Source organism: Vulpes lagopus, chromosome 13 (genome assembly GCF_018345385.1).
Source record: "Vulpes lagopus strain Blue_001 chromosome 13, ASM1834538v1, whole genome shotgun sequence".
In the NCBI taxonomy this organism is placed as follows: Eukaryota; Metazoa; Chordata; class Mammalia; order Carnivora; family Canidae; genus Vulpes; species Vulpes lagopus.
The window spans coordinates 52,141,997-52,163,454 of NC_054836.1; the positions used below are offsets into that span (position 1 = coordinate 52,141,997).

The 21,458-nt window shown below is 34.6% G+C and overlaps 1 protein-coding gene across 2 annotated transcripts in view; it reads right to left on the reverse strand.

The window, feature by feature from the left end:
• Positions 1-6,943: 6,943 nt before the first annotated feature.
• TMEM168 (transmembrane protein 168) overlaps positions 6,944-21,458 on the reverse strand; it is a 30,621-nt gene continuing 16,106 nt past the window's right edge. For both annotated transcript variants that reach the window (XM_041727656.1, XM_041727655.1), the window contains exons 3-5: positions 17,846-17,988; positions 15,505-15,779; positions 6,944-10,177 (exon numbers count right to left, since the gene is read on the reverse strand). In XM_041727656.1, the coding sequence (XP_041583590.1) occupies positions 9,630-10,177; positions 15,505-15,779; positions 17,846-17,988 (966 nt within the window). In that variant the 3' untranslated portion in view covers positions 6,944-9,629. The remainder of the gene's footprint in view (positions 10,178-15,504; positions 15,780-17,845; positions 17,989-21,458) is intronic.

The following is a 21,458-nucleotide window of genomic DNA, read 5'->3' on the forward strand; positions in this document are numbered from 1 at the left end:
CCTTTGGATAGGTAGGTCTTTTTATCAGTTTGAAATATCTCTATTTCTGAAAATGCTCTTTGTTTTCAAATTTGCATTGTCTGATACTAACATAATCACACCAGCTCTCTTATGATTAATATTTGCATCTTTTCCCTCATCTTTTTCCTTTAAAATGATTAGTGTCTTTATATTTAACATCTATTTCTTATAAACAGCCATGTTGTTGGATCTTGTTTTTCATCTAGTCAATTGGCTCTCTATCAGGAGTGATGTTGTTCCCCAGGGCACATTTAGAACTATCTAGAGACAATTTTGGTTCTTATAACTAAAGGGAAAGGGGTGATGCTACTGGGTAGAAGCTAGAGATGCTGTCTAACATGCTGTAATGCACAGGACAGTTTTCTACAACAAAGAGTTATGTGGTCTAAAATGACAATAGAGCTGAGGTTGTGAAAGTGATTTAGTTTGACAATCTCTGACTTTTAATTGAAGCAATTAGTCCATTTACATTTAATATAATTACCAATAAGGTTAACTTTAATTTTGGTATCTTGGTATTTGTTTTCTATTGTCCTATTGGTTCTTTGTTTCTTTTTTCTCTTTTCCTATTTTACTTTTTTTAAAGATTTTATTTATTCATGAGAAACACAGAGGCAGAGAAATAGGCAGAGGGAGAAACAGGCTCTCTTGGGGTGGGGGGGAGTCCAATGTGGGACTCAATCCCGGGACTCTGGGATCATGCCCTGAGCTGAAGGCAGATACTCAATCCCTGAGCCACCCAGAAGTCCCTCCTTTCCTACTGTCTTTTGAATTAAAAAAAAAAAAATCAATTTTTTAAGCTTTCTATCTCCTCAATTTATTATTCCTCTTTGTTGTAATATATCTTGTTCTTCAAAGTTTTAATGTAAACATGTATTTATATCAGTATGGACACATAGTCTCCTATTTTACTCCGTGGGCTATAGTCTGCTACTATCATTATATATTCAAATTGTCTCCACTCTGGCCATTGGGAGTTGTTTTTAGCTGGTGTTTGTGCCTTTAAACTGTTACCGCATATTCTTTGAGCACTGACTGCTTTCTAGAACTAACAGATATTCCAGGCTTATCTTGTTCTTTTGCTTCTCCAACAAGAGTTACAAGAAGTAATCAGGTATTTCTCCAAAGAACATTGGTTTCTTTTAGTGGAGAATAATATTCAGAAGTCACAATATATGATATAGATGTATTCATTGCTCTTGGGGCACTGCTAATCTCGAGCTCTCTTACAGGCAAAACTAAGTATTATATGTATAAAACACACACACATAAATGTTTAAATATATTTACATCTCTATTAATTTCTCTATTAACCACTTCCTCTTCCAACCCGACATCTTAGAGGTCATTCTAGTTCTCTCCATTTCATATTTGCAATTGCCCTTTGAAAGAAAAATATGCTCCTATCATCCTTAATGTATTTTTATATTTGATAAATCTCTCCTGTGTAACCAATCTCCTGTTACCCTCTCCCCCCCCATCCCTAGTGTTCCCTTCTTAGCACATGCCAGATCATCCCCTTTTTTGTTGTTCTGGCACATTATGACATCCCATGCCATGGATTAACCACCCCACCATGATTGCCATCCAGGGATTTTTTTTTTCTAATATAGTTATCAGTCCTAGAATATCTATTTGGTTCTGAAATTTCCTCTTTGCCTATTGTATTTGTCCTTTCCTGTAAATTCCTCAACACATTTTAGTTTTTAAAAACATTCTTGTCTGCTAGTAGCCTACAACTGTCAGTTGCCTGCATACTCTTTTTTAAAAAAATCTTTTGTTTTTTTAAATTTATTCCAATAAATTGAACATATAGTGTTGTATTAGTTTCAAGTGTACTATATCGTGGTTCAACAATTCTACACATTACTCAGTGTTCATCATGATGAATGTACTCTTATTTTTTTTTTTTAATTTTTATTTATTTATGATAGGCACACAGTGAGAGAGAGAGGCAGAGACACAGGCAGAGGGAGAAGCAGGCTCCATGCACCGGAAGCCCGACGTGGGATTCGATCCTGGATCTCCAGGATCGCGCCCTGGGCCAAAGGCAGGCGCCAAACCGCTGCGCCACCCAGGGATCCCGATGAATGTACTCTTAATCCCCTTCACCTATTTCACCCATTCCCCACCCACCTACTCTTGTAACCATCTGTTCTCTGTAGTTAAGAGTGTTTTTGTGTCTCTTCTTTTTTTTGTTCATTTGTTGTTTCTTAATCTCACGTGAATGAAATACTGTGGTATTTGTCTTTTTTGACTTATTTCACTTAGCATTATACCTTCTAGACCCATCCATGTTGTTGCAAATGACAAGATTTTATTCCTTTTATAGCTGAGTAATATTCTATCGTGTGTGTGTGTGTGTATACACACATCATCTACTTTATCCAATCGCCTATTGACAGGCATTTGGGCTGCTTCCATAATTTGGCTATTATAAATAATACTGCAATAAACATAGGGGTGCATATATCTTTTCAAAGTAGTGTTTTCATATTCTTTGGGTAAATATCCAGTAGTGGAATTAAAGATCATATAGTACTATTTTTAATTTTCTGAGGAACCTCCATATTGTTTTCCACAGTTCCTGCGTCAGTTTGCATTCCCACCAACAGTGCATGAGTGTTCCTCCGCCCCCCCCCATCCTCTCCAACATTTATTGTTTCTTGTGTTTCTTATTTTAGCCATTCTGACAGGAATGAGGTGGTATCTCATTGTGGTTTTGATCTGCAATTTCCTTGATGAGTGAGTGATGTTGAGCATCTTTTCATGTGTCTGTTGGCTATCTGTACATCCTCTTTGGAGAAATGTCTGTTCATGTCTTCTGCTCATTTTAAATTAGATTATTTATGGTTTTGGTATTGAGTTGTGTAAGTTCTTTATATGTTTTGGACACTAACCCTTTATTGGATACGTCAGTTGCAAATCTCTTCTCCCATTCAGTAGGTTGTCTTTTTTGCTTTGTTGATAATTTATTTTGCTGTGCAGAAACTTTTTATTTTGATGTAGTCTCAATAGTCTATTTTTTCTTTTGTTTCCCTGCCTTAGGAGATATATCTAGCAAATTGTTCTTATGGCCCACATCAGAGAAATGACTACCTGTGCTCTTTTCTAGGATTTTTATAGTTTTATGTCTTACATTGAGGTTTTTAATCCATTTTGAGTTTATTTTTGTATATGGTGAAAGAGTGTGGTCCAGTTTTCCCAACAGGATTTGTTGAAGAGATTGTCCTTTTCCCATTGCATATTCTTTCCTGCTTTGTTGAAGACTAATTGACCATATAATTGTGGGTTTATTTCTGGGCTCTCTATTCTGCTCCATTGATTTATGTGTGTACTTTTGTGCCACTACCATACTGTTTTGATTACTACAGCTTTATAGCATGTCTTAATATCTGGGATTGTGATATTTCCAGTTTTGTTCTTCTTTTTAAAGATTGCTTTGACTATTTAAGGTCTTCTGTGGCACCATACAAATTTTAGGATCATTTATTCTAATCTAGTTGTGAAAAATGCTATTGGTATTTGGATAGGAATTTCAGTGAATCTATGGATTCCTTTGGGTAGTATAGACATAAACAATATTTGTTATCCCAATTAATGAGCATGGAGTATCTTTCCATTTATTTTTTGTCATCTTCAATTTCTTTCATCGGTGTTTTATAGTTGTCAGAAAGGTCTTTCACCTCTTTGGTTAAGTGTATTCCTAGGTATTCTTTTTGGTGCAATTATAAATGAGACTGTTTTCTTAATTTCTCTTTCTGCTACTTCAGTATTTGTGTATAGAAATGAAATGGATTTCTGTATTTCTGTATATTGATTTTGTATCCTGTGGCCTTATTGAATTCACTTATCTGTTCTAGGAGTGTTTTGGTGGAGTCTATATAGTATCATGCCATCTGCAAATATTAAGTTTTACTTTTTCCTTACCAATTTGGATGCTTTTCCTTCTTTTTCTTGTCTGATTGCTGTGGCTTAGACTTCCTTTTGACTACTTACTCTTGCTAATGGGTCTGATTCCTCCCTTCTTTGTGTCTTATGTACAATGCAGAACGCATTTTTAAAAATTATAACAATGGAGAGTAAAGTGTACATTTGAGTCTGTTGAGGGAGTGCATGCCTTTCATTCTCTGGTAATTAGGGTGAGGAACTTATCCTTCAGAATTCTCCACAGGTTGAGTTGAGCTAGAGGTGGGCTGCAGCTTTAATTAGACTGAGTTCACCTTCAGTTAGCCCAGTCCCTAATCTCCCATGCTACATCTGTCAAGACTGAGCATCTTTTTTTTTTTTTAAGGTTTTATTTATTCATGAGAGACAGAGACAGAGAGAGAGAGAGAGAGAGGGAGAAGCAGGCTCCATGCAGGGAGCCCGATGTGGGACTCAATCCTGGGACCCCAGGATCATGCCCTGGGCCGAAGGCAGGTGCCAAACCGCTGAGCCACCCAGGATCCCCAAGACTGAGCATCTTGATTATTTTAGTGTTTGAATTGGAATAAGAGTTGTTTTAGATAGTTTGGATCCAAATGTGGCAATTAAGTGTGATGCATAAGGCTATATAAATTCTGTCTCTAAGCCCTGCTCCACTACCAGTTTCTTGGCAAAATTCCAGGGCAAGGGGGCATGCTTGTTGGGTCAAGCTTTTAATGACCTTTCAGACCCATCTCGCCAGCCCACAATATTGTCAAAACTTCAGCCAATTTCTTTTTTCCTGCACAATCTTCTCACCTATGGCAGTTGCACTTCTAAGTCACCAGCACCCAGTCAGGCATTTGCCCCAGGTATAGAAGCTGCTCCAGTCTTAGTTACTTATGAACTCCTCTCTCTTTGGGATAGACATTGTCATTTTATTGTTATTGATGAATTAGTTGCTTTATGTATAAAGGAAGATAGGAATCCAAAGGGTAGGTGTTAGAGAAAAAGAGCAGTACAGAAGAGAAATTGGTGAGAATGGATATTAATGTAAGTGGATATGGATTACAAATTAAAATCCTCATTCCATTTTCCCTACCAGTACCTACTTGTGTAGAAATCATTATATGTTAAGGACTCCGAAGAACCTAGCAATGTCTATTATAAAACTGTATTATGATGGCATAGGTGTAAAACTCCATATAGACAGAAACAAACTTATTTGCTTTCAGAAAATTCATTGCTATTTCTATTTCTAAGTCAGAACACAAAGGATTTCTTAAAAAAAAAAAAAACCTCCATATATAGTGTGTCAATAACATTCAATATTATACCCAAAGAATCTTCGATGTCCTGGGGTGGGAAGGATAGAACAAATGACCTGCTACAAAAATAAAACTGCTTTGAAGTCTTCTGACTTACACTAAAAGCTAATGTAAGTCCTACCTACCAATATTTTTTTTTTTTTAAGATTTTATTTATTTATTCATGAGAGACCCAGAGAGAGAGGCAGAGACACAGACAGAGGGAGAAGCAGGCTCCTTGCAGGGAGCCCGATGTGGGACTCGTTCCTGGAACCAGGATCACGCCCTGAACCAAAGGCTCAACTGCTGAGCCACCCAGGCATCCCACTTTGGTATGTTTTAACATAAAAATGCTTTTACTTTACATGGAGTAAACATTGCTGGTCTATATCTAGGAAGATACACCATGTTCCTCTCTTATCCTTGGCACACTACTAAAAATCTTCAATTTGTGATAGATTGATATTTTGTAGGGACAGAAATGTAGTAACAATCTACTAAAATTGTCTATTCTAATTTAATACCTATAAAATGCTGTGAGGTCATTACACAAGATGACTGGTCAATTTTATTTTTTAATCAAAATGGTTTTTATGTATTAATATTTAAAAATTTACTGATTAACCTACAGATTTTAGTTTTGAATCAGCTTTGGTCTAAGTAAGAATAACAGCAACAGTACTTTCTAATACACATAAATGTAAATTACTGTCAACAAAACAGTTGCTCAAGGTAATTACTACTTAAATGTCATTTTTCATACTAGTCAATAGGGAAGATACCCCAAACGTGAGATACTTGTAGTTGCCCTAGCTTGTTCTGTGAACCTGTTTATGTTGATAGGCCAATTTTTTGACTTTATAGTCTAGTTGTCACTGATGAGCATAGTAGCTATCTTCTTTGTTCATCAGACTTCTTTTAATAATTTCCATTTGTGAAAAGTCTCCAATTTGTCTAAATGTTTCTAAAGGGAAATCAATGAAAAGACTCAGTCTTTATCATATCAATGTCCTGATGAAAATGAATTCAACAAAAAGCTTTTTTGTGACATGAGCTATGTTTTAATTCAAACCTGAGGTTTTCCTTCTTTAATCTTGACATTTACTACTTTTAAAAAATGTGAAATGTTTGGGGCACCTGCCTGGCTCAGTTAGTAGAGAGCACAGTATTCTTGATCTTGGCGTTGTGAGTTTGAGCCCCATATTGGGCATGGGAGTTAGTAAGAAAAATATATTTTTAAAAATGTGACATGTTTTCCTTTGGTGATTCTGTAATAGTCCTTAATATTAACTGACTGAAGATCTTGAAAAAATATCGTTAAAATTATAAAGAAAATGAAGTGATTTGCAATCAAGTTATTCCAATTTCTCCTCAGGATTCTAAATTCAATGTCAAAAATATTCTTTTAATACCTCATCATGAGGAAGGCACTCTTCTGGGTAATTATATACCAGAAATATCAACATGTGTAAGCTTCTGCCTGAAAAGGGAGGAAGATCTAGTATGTTTCCAAAAAGAGGAGAGATGTTCAAAAAAGTACTGACTCCTTTGAGCCATTCACTATGAAATATACCTAACAGAATTCTTAAAAATAAACCACTTTCTTCTGGCATACATAATGTTAGCTATCCCTTATGGAAAGGTAATGTACAACATTACTTTGAAGGAGTCTAAGCTCTAAATGGGAAAGAACACATATAAAAAGGCAGTACTCAAAACATCATATATATTTAGACCAAAATTTACAAAATGTACAGTTACAAATAGATTCTAATGAAGATTTTACTTTAAAAAAATCTACCCAGTAATGCATTAAATATAAATGCATTTTAATTAGCAATGCAATTTTTAATACACTTATGAAAACACTGGTCATAAAAATGGTCTTCTGTACAATTTTGTATTTATTAAGAGCAAGATAGAAAGCTACGCAAGGATAAATCCAAATATCCCCAGGAAGAAGAGTTTAGTCAGAAGAAACTAAAAAATTTTTAATGAAATAATAGCATAACTGAAAAATTATAGGAAGAGAACTTGGTTCTCTTAATTAAAGAACTTGGTTCTTTAATTCATCACATAAGAGTATATACTTTTTTAAAAGACATTTTTTAGGGGGTGGTGCTTTTGTGGTTTCCTCAAGGCATCATGTAAGAAACAAATTAAGTCAACATTTTGTTGAAAAACATCTCCATGTCAACTATTGAAGCTATTTAGTGGACTGGTAAAGTTTTGCCCTAAAGTAATTCCTATTACTCCCAGTAAGTCCTTGGTAAACATATGGTATATAAAATGAAAGCCGTAAGAAAATTGTCCTAATTAATGGTCAGATCGAGTTTTTAATCTCTAAGTTAGAGTAACCAATTAAAGTGGCAACTTTAATTTAGGATGCCACCTCTTAACTGTCCTTTTATAGTTTCTGGTTTGGGGAGGAGAATTCATTGCAGTGGATATTCTGTAACTTTGTGGTTAATAAATCGGCTTGAGTCACAGTTTTAGCTCAGAACTTTTTTGGTCATAGAAAATGTGTACCGAAATAACAGCCCTGTGGCTGTAAAGTCAGCTACCTTTTGAATCTGATGATTAGTACCATCTTAATATTACTTTATAAAGAATGCAGAATATACCTTTATATTTGGCTTTCTCAGAGTAAAGACACATGCTTTAATTAAAGCTAATTCGCTCAATATTGGCTCGGAATTTTAAAAGATTTTACTTAATGCTAATTTAACTTTTTTGTAGCTATTAGCTCATAATTTTAACACCTGACTTTTCTCCTATACTAACTCTGAATAATAATGAAACATTATGCTATTTCATCTGGAAAATGTTGATATAAATATGTAACCAAATAGTGGAAAATTTCAAATCAACCTACCAACTCTAATACATGGGCATTTTTTATGACTACCACTTTTAATATATATTAAAATTATTCAGTAACTAAAGTTTTTTGCACATTACATGAAAAATTAATTTTTAAAATTTTATTCAAAACATTAGGAAAATCATATTCAAAACACAGACCGTAACAGCGCTGCATAGATAGTGGTATACGAGTTCCCTGACACTAAGTGACTTCTACCTAACAAAAACTTCAGTTTTCAAGTCACCAGGTAGAAAATGGTAGAGGTGTTACTTCCTCTCTGAGGCTGGAAAAATGGCTTCAATGGTGAGAAGTCACACTTTAAACTACAAAGATTAGATTATCCCCTAACTTAATTCTATTCCCCTCCTGTTACTTCTCTGATATGAACATGTAGAATGTAAGGATTACTGGAAGGGAACAGGAGGTAAATTACCTCTTAGGGGATACCCAGATCAGTGCCTGCTTTAATCAGACAAAACACTGAATTAAGTTTTAAAAATTACAACCACACCATTATGCATAACAAAAACTGCCAATATGAGTACTTTTTTACATAATACATTACATGTATACAAGAAAAAAAATGACCTGTTTCCAATCCCTTGACCTTCAATAGAAAAAAATGGCATCACTAATGAGAGAGCTGAAAGATAATTTTCATGGCAGAGCATTAATTCCCAAGATCAAAATCATTTCTGAATAGTGAAAATAGCCTAAATCAACGAGAAATTGCCATTTTTTTTTTTAAAGTTTACTTTTTGAAAGGGAAGACAATTTGTAGCTGGAAACACTGTTCATTAAAAGTTACCCTGAGAAAGACTTAAAATTGCCAGTGCTTTCAGAGCCCCTCCTCCGCCCCCAACAATGCAGGAAGGAGCCCTCTGTAGGCTTCTAGCTTCTTACAGTTACCTAAGGGAAGAATGTTTTGATCTCAACAGTCACTTGGGCTTTTCTGCTACACTGGTAACAGGCCACAGTGAAGACATCAGGAGACTATAAGCAAATTTTTGCATTCATTTCAGGCTTCTCCCTTTATCCTTTCTAAAGAAAGAATTTGTCATTCTTCAAATGGTCTTGGACTCAAACCTACTGTTCACAAAGAAAATCCTTTGTAAGCAAACTGGAAATTTTCTTATAATAGTAAACAAACTGTCTGGTCTACATTCTCTAATCATGCCTAGAAAATAAGGCATTAGTAATTCTTCATCGGCCACTGCAGAGCACAGACAAGTGTTTTCTTTCTAATCTGAGGCATAGGCAAACATTCTTCAAAGTGCATTGTTATTTTTAACATCTCTTATGCATTTACACAGCATCAGCATTTATGACTCCTTACATACTTGTAGGATAAAACGCTTATTCCCAACATCTTACAATACACCATAATTACTTGAGAAAAGACAAAGCGAGAGCGGCTACAGAAGTAGCAAGAGATTTTTCCCAAATAAAAAAAACAATATACAAAAAATGGCAAGTTAGTGATAACTGGTAGTATGAACTCTCAGTAACATTCCACCTTGGGTTCCAAATTACGATTTGACAAGTTTGAAGCCTTGTCCTGTGTCCAGCACAGTGGGAAGAAACCAACTCATTTTTAATCTTTTCAAACACCTAAAGCAAGTTTTGCAGATCCAAAAGAGGTTCAGACCACACAGCCAATTTGCCAAATGCACCAGTGGATATGTAATACGAGGAAAGTGTAACATCCAGTGCTTGGCCACGTCGCTGCCTGTTGGCAAATGCAGAGTGTAGTCGCTCCAGCGCTTTGACACACCGTACACAGCTTTCACAGCGCGGCCCTTTTCAGTCCAGCAGATGTTATTGCTGGGGTTGCAGTTATACTCCACCCAGTCTTTTGTAAAGTCACCCAGCTGTGGTGGGTCAGCTTCTTCAATATCTATGGTCTTTGTCATCTCTGCTCCTTGTACCGCAACGTACTGATCATTGATTTTTCTCACTTCTTTCACCCACGGGACTGAATTCTCACTGTCTAATACGATAATGAGGCGAGAACAGAAGGAGGCATTCTTTTCTCTCCACCACTCTAAAAGTGTGTCAAGGCGCAGTATGTCTCCACCTGTGAACAAAAGAAGACTCAATAGGGTAATAATTTCTGAAGCCTCCTCTTAAGTATATTTTCTTTAAGTTCCTGGAATTAAATATATGTAGGACAAAAAAATAGATGGAACATTCCTTTCAGAGAATTTTTAAAAACAGACTCTCAATTTCAGATTAAAAAAAAATCCTTATTACAGTAAAAAAGGAATATGTTACAATAAATTAAGAAAGTTGTCTCATGAAGTTTAGTTTTAAAAAATTAAGATTTAGTGAAAAAAATGAAATCCTACTATTCTGCATCAGGAGCAGCAAATTATGGCTTATGGGCCAATCCAGCCTGCCATCTGTGTTTGTACGGCCTGAGAGCTAAGAATTTATTTACATTTTTACATGGTTAAAAATCCAAAGAACAAAAGTTTGTGACATGTGAAAATACAGGAAACTTAAATTGTATACTATTATTTTCATAAATAACATTCATTTACATTCTGTCTGTGGCTGCTTTTGTTCTATGGTGCCTAAGCTGAGCAGTTACTATTGGGTCTTTATGGCTACTAAGCCAAAAATATCTGGCCCTTTACAGAAAAAAGTTTGTTGGTCCTTGATAATCACTGATCAATTAATGTTACCTTGCCTCATATGTAGGTACCTACCAAAAGAAAAAGAAACACTCTTCCTACCTGTGCCAATAATAAATTTAGAATGGCTATTTAAATCTGTTTTATTAACTGAAAAACAACACAGGACTAAAAAAATACATACCCAGAAAGGTCTAAAGCAAATGTGTCTTAAAGCTGGTAGGTTTTACATCTAGTTCATTAGACAAAGGTCTTCTTGTATTAATTTTGATTTTTAAATATATTACACTAAAATACTATCCTGACTAATTTTTGTCATCCTCTTAAATTTTGGGCCCCAGCAATTGCCATCCTTATTCAACCTACTCCTGGCTCTGTTTCAATGGTACATTAATATTCATACAATCATTCCAATTCTAGGGAATTTATCCTGAGGAAAGGGCAAAAATGGGGACAAAAATTACATATAAAGATCTTCTTCCCACTGTTACGTGTAAAATCTGAAACAACTCGGAGGAATGGAAATAAACTATGAGGGAGAATTGTAATAAAATGGTATTGGGACACCTGGGTGGCTCAGTGGTTGAGTGTCTGCCTTTGGCTCAGGTTGTAATCCCGGGGTCCTGCATCAGGCTCCCACAGGGAGCCTGCTTCTCTCTGCCTCTGTCTCTGCCTCTCTGTGTGTCTCTCATGAATAAATAAAATCTTTAAAATAAATCTTAAAGGGATCCCTGGGTGGTGCAGTGGTTTGGCGCCTGCCTTTGGCCCAGGGCGCGATCCTGGAGACCCGGGATCGAATCCCACATCGGGCTCCCGGTGCATGGAGCCTGCTTCTCCCTCCGCCTGTGTCTCTGCCTCTCTCTCTCTCTCTCTCTGTGACTATCATAAATAAATAAAAATTAAAAAAAAAATCTTAAAATAATAGAACGGTATTTATAAAGAAATTTTGATGATGAGAAAATGTCTATGATACTAGGAGAGAAAGTATGACATGGAAGTGTATCTATAAAAACAATAGTTATTGCTGGGTGTTTGGATTTCAGTAATTTTTTTTATACTTTGCTATATTTTCTACCATTTTTACATTGAGCATATGGTACTTATATGATTAGGAAAAAGTCTTAACATGGTACAGTTTACTGGCACAAGCTCCAACAACCTCAGATACACATCTCTACCTAGAGCAACCATTGTCTTATCAAAATGACAACACTGGGGAGAGAGAGACAGGGACAGACAGAGGGAGGGAGGGAATTTTTTAGTATTTACATTCAATTAGTAATATGACCTCTGAAGCCAGGGCATAACACATTCTTTACGAACAATTAATATTCTTTTATTCAGCAGTCTACTACTATACTCAGACTCTTGACAATGAAAAAGTTGTTCTTAAAGTCATCATTTCAGAGGCACTATTTCAATACATGGTGTCCATATATTACTAATGTGTTGCTTCACAAAGAGCTCCAGAAGGTATCTTTTATTATATGGTAAAACGTTAACTTTTCATTATTGCCAGTTCTTTCAATTTCTCTAGAGATCAGAGAATGACACAAGATTACAAGAGCAATTATACAAATTCCATCTGCCACAAAACAACATCATTGTCTAACTTGCCTTCTACAACTATTTCAACAAATATTCTAAAAGCACATTCTACACTACCTCTATGTGCTCTTTACATATCAATAAGAGCATTTAAGCCTTTCAACTATTTCTCTTCCCCTGTTTTGTTTTGCTCTGCTTTCTCCTATGAATAGGTCCTATGTTGCATCTGGCTTTTGGCCAAGATGCAAAGCACTTAACATTTATCTCAGCTAACAGCCATCTGATGCAGTTAAAGTAATTGAGACTGCTTTTTAAAGGCTCTGTTTATCTGTGATAAACTGATTCACATATTATCTACCTTTTTGTCATTTCTTTCATCATTATCATAATTATTTTTTACTCTCAGAGGTAAAAATACCAGGGTCCATATTATGAAGCCTCATAAATGTAAGGAGTCTACATCGTCTAACAAATATTGTCAGTAAAGATATATAAAGGCAGATACAGAATTCTCTTTCTCACAGTGGTATTTAGTATTTAGTTCTGGACCCACTCTTAACTTGCTAACTCAGGTAAAATCCAGTTATCATGTTTCCTATTTTACAGGTGTTTAGAAAGATGTAATTTTCATAGCTTACAGCTCTTTGTCACACGGGCTGAAATGGATTAAAGCATTTTCCTCCAAGCAGGAGGAAAATTTTTAGTTCTATTTTTTAGTACTATCTGCCTTTCAGGGCTATGGCACCCCCATAGCCCAGGGCTATGTCTCTGTCAGTCAGGAACTGACTTCAGTTCCTGAGGAAGGCTCAGCCTCTACACCTGGTCCAACCTGGTTACCTTCAAGTGGGCTTGGTGCCTCAAGCTGAGAGAGTATACAGGATGAAGCTACCCTTCTTGGAGAAGGCAGGGCCATGTCAAGCAATGCTTTCTCCACTGTGTTCTACTTTTTATTGTAAAAAAAAGTAAAAAAATGTCTAACACCAAGAAAGTTATACATACAAGAATAAATCTTCCTGGCTAAGAGAGGAGTTGTATAACGGTGTTAACTTATTGGTGACATATTAAAAAAAAAAATTCTATAAAGATACCATTCCAGAATGTAATTGCTAGATATCTATCTAAAATATAGCCACACTTTAGAATATTTAAGTCTTCATAAATTATTGCTAACTCAGTGAGTGAAAATTTAAGAACACTGATATATATGTTATTTGTGTTGGTGTCTATTATTTTTCCTAGGAAAAGAAAAAGCTGATATAAATAGCAGTAAACTATACATCTAGAATTTATTTCCAATGCCATCTTTTAAAAGATGCTTGAAATCTTAAAAGATTTAGGAGGAAAAATACATATGTTCTGAAAAAAATTTATATTAATCTTTCATGTAAAAATACAACAAGCTTACTTTTTAAATCACTTTCTTAAAATACTTACAAATAACCAAGGATATATGCATGACCACCAAAATTATATCTTTTATCCCTTTTGATTTGGAGACAGTTCATTATTATAAGCATTGCAGTAAGTTTTCAATAATCAATCCTAGGTTTTAGGTCTGAAATTCTATTTCTGTAAAGATTTTTGAATTGACGACAACTTTTTCTTCTGTGTTCTAAGGTCAAGTACACAGAATACTATACTTTATCTAGAATTAAAATAGCCATAAAGGTTAAAAAGTTGTTTTCTACATTGGGTTACAGGTTAAGTAAAAGATTTCCCAAACTATATTCAAGTAATTTTGATGTTGACTACATTCTTCTACAGTATTTTAGAAAATGGGTGAACCATGCTACCAAAAATATCTACTAAAACAGAGTATGTGATTTTCTCTATCTTAATGGTTTTTGCCTTTGGCAGCACAAGGGGGAAAAATACTTCAAGGGGTTAGGCAGGTCTGGATTTGAATCATGGTTCCATCACTTACCAAATGTATGGCCACAGAGATGTAACAACTTGGAAGTTTTCATTTTATTCTTTAAAAAATGAAGAGATGAGAGAGGTCATAGTACTTACCTCAAAATATTTCAAGTGAAGATTAAATTTAATGTATATAAAGTGCCAAGCATCATAACTGCTTCAAATATGCCCCATAAATGTTTGTCTTTACTTCTAGACAGCCAATAAGTTATTCAATAATTATTTGCAAAATCAAAAATTACAACAGTATTTTTTGATAAAACCCTCATTACAAATCTAGCATGAAATTAGTGAGACCATGATGGTTAAGATCATCTCTACTTGGAGTTCCAGTGTTGAGGGAGGTCTCTCTGTCCTTCCATAATACTTCTGTTGATATTTGTCCTTGATCTGAATATCTATTTCTACTTATGTCAATTCTATTATTTCTGTGTGTTCTCGGTATAAAACATCTACAATATTTAAGGAAAAAAGAGGATAGAATTAAGTTCCAGAAGAACTATTTCTAACATAAAATAAGAAAAAAATCCCCCCCCCCCCCCATGATTCATTCAATGATTTCATCCATCTATCCATTACTTAAGGATCCCTACTAGGGATAGCCAGGCTCTATTCTAGGTGCTAAGCAAGTAATTCATAAAGCTCATGACTTACATATACATAGTTTCTAATCTAGTTGGGAAGCTCAACAAATTTACATATAAAATAGATCTCAATCTCTCTCATGACAGGGAGATTTAATATTACCCCCTCATTTTACAGAGGAGAGAATTGCTATAGAGAAGTTAGGTAATTTGTCAAAAATAAAACTTGTGACAAAACCAGGACCAGAACCAAGGTCTCCTGATCTAAGCGCTAGTCCCACCATTCACATCACTTGCTGTTCAAAATTTTGGTGAACTGTCTAACATAAATAAAACTGCATATGTACAAACTACTGAAATGCATATGTACAAACACTGAAATCAGCATCCATAACATTTAAAGACTTAGAAGTATAGGTCAAATTAATCAGCTTCCAAAAAATGGAATTTTAATAATTCTGAAAACACATTAAGCAGATTTTTTTCTTCCAGTCAATATAGGACATAATTCTCATAATAATCTCTTTAGAGATTACTAATATTATGCTAAACAAGTATGCTAGAGAAAAGAAAAATAAAACAGAGTCACATGTATACTTAGTAAACTGTGAAGTAGAAAATTTGAGAATTTTTGGAAATTAATGTTTCAGTGTGAAGGGTTTAGATTTCCATGAATAGGTCTATCTTAGTAATAGTGAAATTGCCAGAGGTGCATTTACCTGCAAGAGCCCACTCTCCTGTGCCATGGGTATGCCCACTGTAATACAAAACATATGTATCATGTCTAGGTCCATCCACAGTCCGAAGTTCAAGGAAAGCTTTCAGTTTGGAATGCAGAGTATCAAAAGACAGTCCACTTGTGGAATAGTCACATCCATAGGTCTCAATCATATGATATGCAAAAAATCTTTGGATAGCATTGAGCATGCCAGTAGACCTCAAATTTAACTCCTGTACGTGTTCTGGTGGAAGAAGTGTTGGCTGACCATCAGGACTGAAGAACAAAAAAATGATTTTTGTGTTAAAAGAGTGTTCATTCTATGTCACAGTCTTACCCTTCACTTATAATTATCTAAGAATCATTAACAGTTGCTGATAACTAAATGGCAGAATTTTTTTAAAAATCCTTTTTTCAAAAGTGCTAAGAATTAAGCTTGAACATCAGAGCCTAATTTCTAAAAGTTTTACTTCTAACCAATAAAATAATTACCAAACTGAAAGCTGGGAAAATATCTCCAAATGTAGATAATACTATTTTTGGTTCTGTATTCATAGTTTTACCAAATGTAAGATATGGAATAAGACTTTCTAAAAGCAAGATCATACATATCTTACCCTGTGTTTCAGGAACACCAAGGTGTAGGAACTATAATGAAAGAACTGTTTTCCTTGACAAAATTTTAACAAAATATGGAAGCAATGTGTTTTATATTTCTATATTGAAAAAGCTTTATAAAGTTCAAGTTCTACTAACATAAGTAACATAAATGACAGAAGAAACTACATTGTAAATGGCATTTTGAAGCAATTTTTAAAATTTAGGCCTACTCCCTTATACTACAGAACACTAACCAGAGACAGATCTGATCCTAGAACAAATGTAAAATGGTAACCTAGTAAAGATGATTAAATCACATCTTAAAACTAGCAGAATCAAAATACCAATATTGAGGGAGGAAAAATATGATCACTCCTTTTCAGAAAAAGAATTTTCAGAAAAGGAATGTCTTTCAGTAGTCTTGAAAACGTCATATTTTGCTTCATATATTACCAGTATTATTCTATTACCAGTTTTCATTACAAAAATAAGGCATTTTGTTCTCCATTTGTAACATTTAGCAGTCACAAACAGTAAAATAAACAATGCATTAACAAAAATTATAACAGAATAAATATCTGTGCAAATTACTATTTCCACATATTTTCTCACCTGAACTATCACATCTTACTTTATGGGACCCTCTTAAATCTATTTCTTTTACTTCTCATATGAATTTGCCACTTTTTATAAAGCCTTTACCATGGAGGAAAATATTTAATACAAATAGTCCATTTTTGGTTTTTATGTTAAATATTTGAAATAAAACTTTTTTTATTTCAAGTCTTCCTCCTCCCCCATCTTGAAAACCACCACAGAAAATATGAATATTTGGTAATCAAAATTTATTAATAGCAAAGAACTATTTTTTTTTTTTTTTGTATTTCAAAGTACTATTAAAAATTTTTATTGTGGCAGTATTTACAGATTCAAAAAGACCTGCCACACATTTAGGGGCGAAATTATTTTGGAATAAAACTACAATGAAACAAATAATGCTTAACTTCATTCCCAACTTTGTAAATTTCTGGTATTTGTATGACATTTTCCAATGGGCACTGTTTTTACATTCATATTCTCATTAGCTCTTCATGATGTTCCTCTGAGATGGAAAGAATAGGTATTATTTGCATTTTGGGGGGAGGAGGTGGGGCAAGAGGGGAGGGAGAGAATCTTAGGCAGGCTCCATGCCCAGCACAGAGCCTTCTCTGTGGGGGCTCCTTCTTACCACTCTGAGACCATGACTTGAGCTAAAATACAAAGTTGGACACCTAACCAACTGAGCCACCCAGACACCTCCTATTGCTTGCATTTTAGATAAGGACACTGAAGTTCAGAGAAGTTAAGATTTGCCTAGTGTAATAAAAAACCAGAATTAGGACTCTCGGGTCCAGAATACGTTTCTATTACATTTTGCCATGTTGTTTCACAGGACATTTTCATAAACAAGATAACCTTTAGACCTTTCCTTAGAACTGTCATGCATATTTTCTGATTTTTAGCTAAGTACAAGCTAATCACATTTATCAAAATATTTAAATTGAATCCTCAAGATTCTATCACTACACAGCATAAATAAAAGTCTTTCAACATTTGGGGTAAAGGAAAAAAATTGCAAGGGCATCATATCTTGAAAATATTATACTTTTGAAAAAATGAGCTATCACACTTAATATTCAAATTCATATAAATATTAGGAAAATGTTCAAGTAGTTACTGCTAATTATACTAAATTACTGTACCTGCAGAAGTTGGTGGGAATCACAATAGCATATCCAACAGACGTTCCTCCTAAACAGCTACCCAATTCATGGAAGAGCCCATGAGCCATAGATTCCAAAGGTAAAACTATCAGAAACATGCTCAAGAAGATTCCATTTGTTGGCTAAAAGAAATTCAAAACAGCGTATTTATACAGTGTGTGGCACTGCACTTATGTGTGTGCATTTGTATATATATTTACATACAGGCACATTTAAAGTTTTTGCCCAAAAATGACAAAAAAACCCCAATAACCTAAAAACAATTACAAGTTGAAGCAGAAAAGTATAGAAGGGTAAACAATGAAACCTAAATTAATCTTGAAGCTTCTTATAGTTGTGGCAAAACAAATACAGCACATAATTTTTTTTATTTTGTCAGGTAACATCCCACCCAAATTAAAATAAAAAACAAAAGCAGAACCCTCGTGCTATGACAGAAAAAGCCAGAAAACAAATCCTTTCCTGTTCAAACCTACATAGTCTAAATCACTTTTCAAATACCATACTCGTTACTTTATCTGAAAGTTACCTTAGAAAGGGCTCATTTTTTTTCCTGTGAAAAGTCCAAAATTAGAGAGTAAAATATTAAACTTCTAATGAAGTTTTCCTTTGAAAAGCCCTAGACTCTGTAAATTCAAAGTTGAAAAAAAAATAGTGGGCATTTTATATATGTTCTATATACATAAAGGGCACAAAGTGTCCTAAAAGTAAAAGAGAAAAGGGGAAGCTAAAAGAAATAGTTAAAAAGGAGATAAGATTGGGTAGTAATTGCAACTGAAAAAAATAATAAAAAATAAAGGATCTAAATAAGCGGAAAGCAAATGAAAGGCTACTAGTCACTCAGTCCTGACAGCATTCCACGTTCTGTGTTGCTACTGCATATACTATATGGTTATGTGCTTCTATACATGAACATGCATTTTTCTAATGCTAAGAGATGGATGATTCCTTCAGAATTTTAATAAAAAATAGGTGATTTCCATAATGGAAAAATAGATAAAATGCTCTATTTTGGGTACACTATTATCAACTGCACAAAATACAGTACATGTTCAGTTTAGAAACAATAGAAAATACAAATAAGGAGATAAGTGATTAAATCATTACAAGTACTGTCCTCCACACACGTTGTTTGAAATATTCTAGACTTCACACAACACGTATATTCGTTTTGTTTTTTACCAATGTAGGATAATATTCTATACACTAATATATTGTAAGCCTACGAATATACTAATATGTAAAGAACAAATGGCATTCCTATCATTAAAATCCCTAAAATTTTCATTAGCTGATTCCCTATTTCTAGATTCCATTTAAATTTTCATTTTAATAAAACCAGAATAAGTATTGAGTTCCCTAATTTTTTAAAAAATTTATTCATGAGAGACAGACACAGGCAGAGGGAGAAGCAGGCTCCATGCAGGGAGCCTGACGTGGGACTCGATCCTAGGATTCCAAGATCACGCCCTGGGCCAAAGGCAGGTGCTAAACCCCTGAGCCACCCAGGGATCTCCCAAGTTCTCTATTATTTTAAAGCCCTTTGATAGTTTCAGTTTCATCTTTGGTGAAGTGTTAAATATTTTGCTCATTTTTCCATGGGGCTGCCTTTTTATTATTAATATACAGCTTTGTTTTGCTCTCAGTATATTTAAGGCTTCTGTGGGTTGTATGACAAATGCCTTTCCTCTTCCCTTAATGCTGTTGATTGCTTAGCATTTTTTTTTTAAAGATTCTATTCTTTTGAGAAAGTGTGTACATGTACAGAGGGAGGGGCAGAGGGGGATGGACAAGCAGACTCCACACACAACACAACTGGACGCTTGATCTCACAACCCTGAGATCCTGACCTGAGCCAAATCCAACTCTGACACGCAACCAACTGAGGAACCCCAGTGCCCCTTGCTTAGCATGTATTTGGTTGTAAGGTCATTTTATGTAAGTTAAATCTTCCTCTACCCAAGTCAGGAAGATTATTTTACATTACCCTTGAAAGGCTTTATTGTTTTGACCTTCACATTTTTAGGACTATAATCCAAATACAATTGATTTTTGTTTATGGTCCAATTCCATTTTATTTGTATACTCAATTACCAATCACCGAAAATCTAAACCATTCAACATTACTCTACAGTGCCGCCTTTGTAATAAATCAAGTGTTATAGGACTTGTTTTTGTCAGTTTGTCCTTTCAAATATTTCCTTTGGTCTTCATTTCCTCATTACTTTTGGGACTCTGATGAAAATAGAGATCTTCTCACTATATCCTCTTTGAGTCTTCTGTATTTTCCCTACTTTTCTTTTGTGTTCCTTCTTGCATAGCTTCTTCTGAAATCTTCCAATTCACTAATGCTCACTTCAGCTTTATCTGTTAATCTTGCACACTGAATTAATTTCGGGTATTTTATGATTCTAAAGCTTGTTCTTTTTCAAATCTGCCTTGTCACTATTTTATGGTTTCCAACTTCCTACCATGATGTACTAACTTTGCTTTTATTTTTTTCAACTTGTTAAATTACCTTTGATAATTCCAGTATCTCAAGACTTTCTGGTCACCTCTTGTCTGTTGGTCCTGCTGCTTATTACTCTTGATACCATGTACCTAGCTACACTCATGAGCTGAACACTGTATGCAAAAATACACATGTGTATGTATATGTGTGCATGCACACATGCGCATGTGTGTATAGTTACATGGTTCTATGACTAATTTCAGGCCTAGAATAACGATAACTTTCTCCAAGATTTTTGTTTCTTCTAGGAGCTCGAGCTGGGGGAATTACAACTAGGTATCTTAATCCAGGTTTGACCACTTAACCCAGGTCAGATCTCTAACAGGACACAAGATCAGGATGCAAAATCATGACAGTGCTGTAATGTACACAGTTCCACCCTTTTCTTTCAGGGTGTCATCTTAAAATGGGAGTTAATTTACCAGAGATATCTCCCACCTCTGAAGTTCTGGGCTTTGATTTCTGCTCCTCTTGATGGCACTAGAAATGCAGTTCAGCTTTAAACTAATATGTCCACAAGGCACAGTGTTAAGTATTACTGTCCCAGGAAGTATGATATGTATTTTCATTTATTCAAGTCTGTCTTCAAAACCTTTAGTGGAGTTTTGTATTTCTTTGTAAAACTGTCTTTTAACCTTCTCTTTTCTCTTTAACTGTCTTTAAACCTTTTTCTTATGTTTGTTTTCTATGAATGAAATGATTTCCATTACATCTTCTGATTATGGACTTCCAGGATACTGACTTTTGTATATTTACATGTTATTATTTGCCACCTAAATGGTATTAAAAATACATATTCCCACTATTCACCATTTATTTCTTATGCTACCTATGTCATACAATTCCATGAAAATTTACAGTTTCTATACTGGCTATGTTAATGATAACTTCAAAATCAAATTTTTATGACAGCATACAACGTTAAAGATGCAGCCTAATTCTCACAACTGTTACTACAGCATTTTCAATTGATTTTCCAGTTAACTCTTATGTTTGCCAGGTAAATCCTCCTACCTACAAATACTAATAATTTCATTACTTTCTCTTTTCTATACTTTCTATTTTACGCGTTGCTCCAGG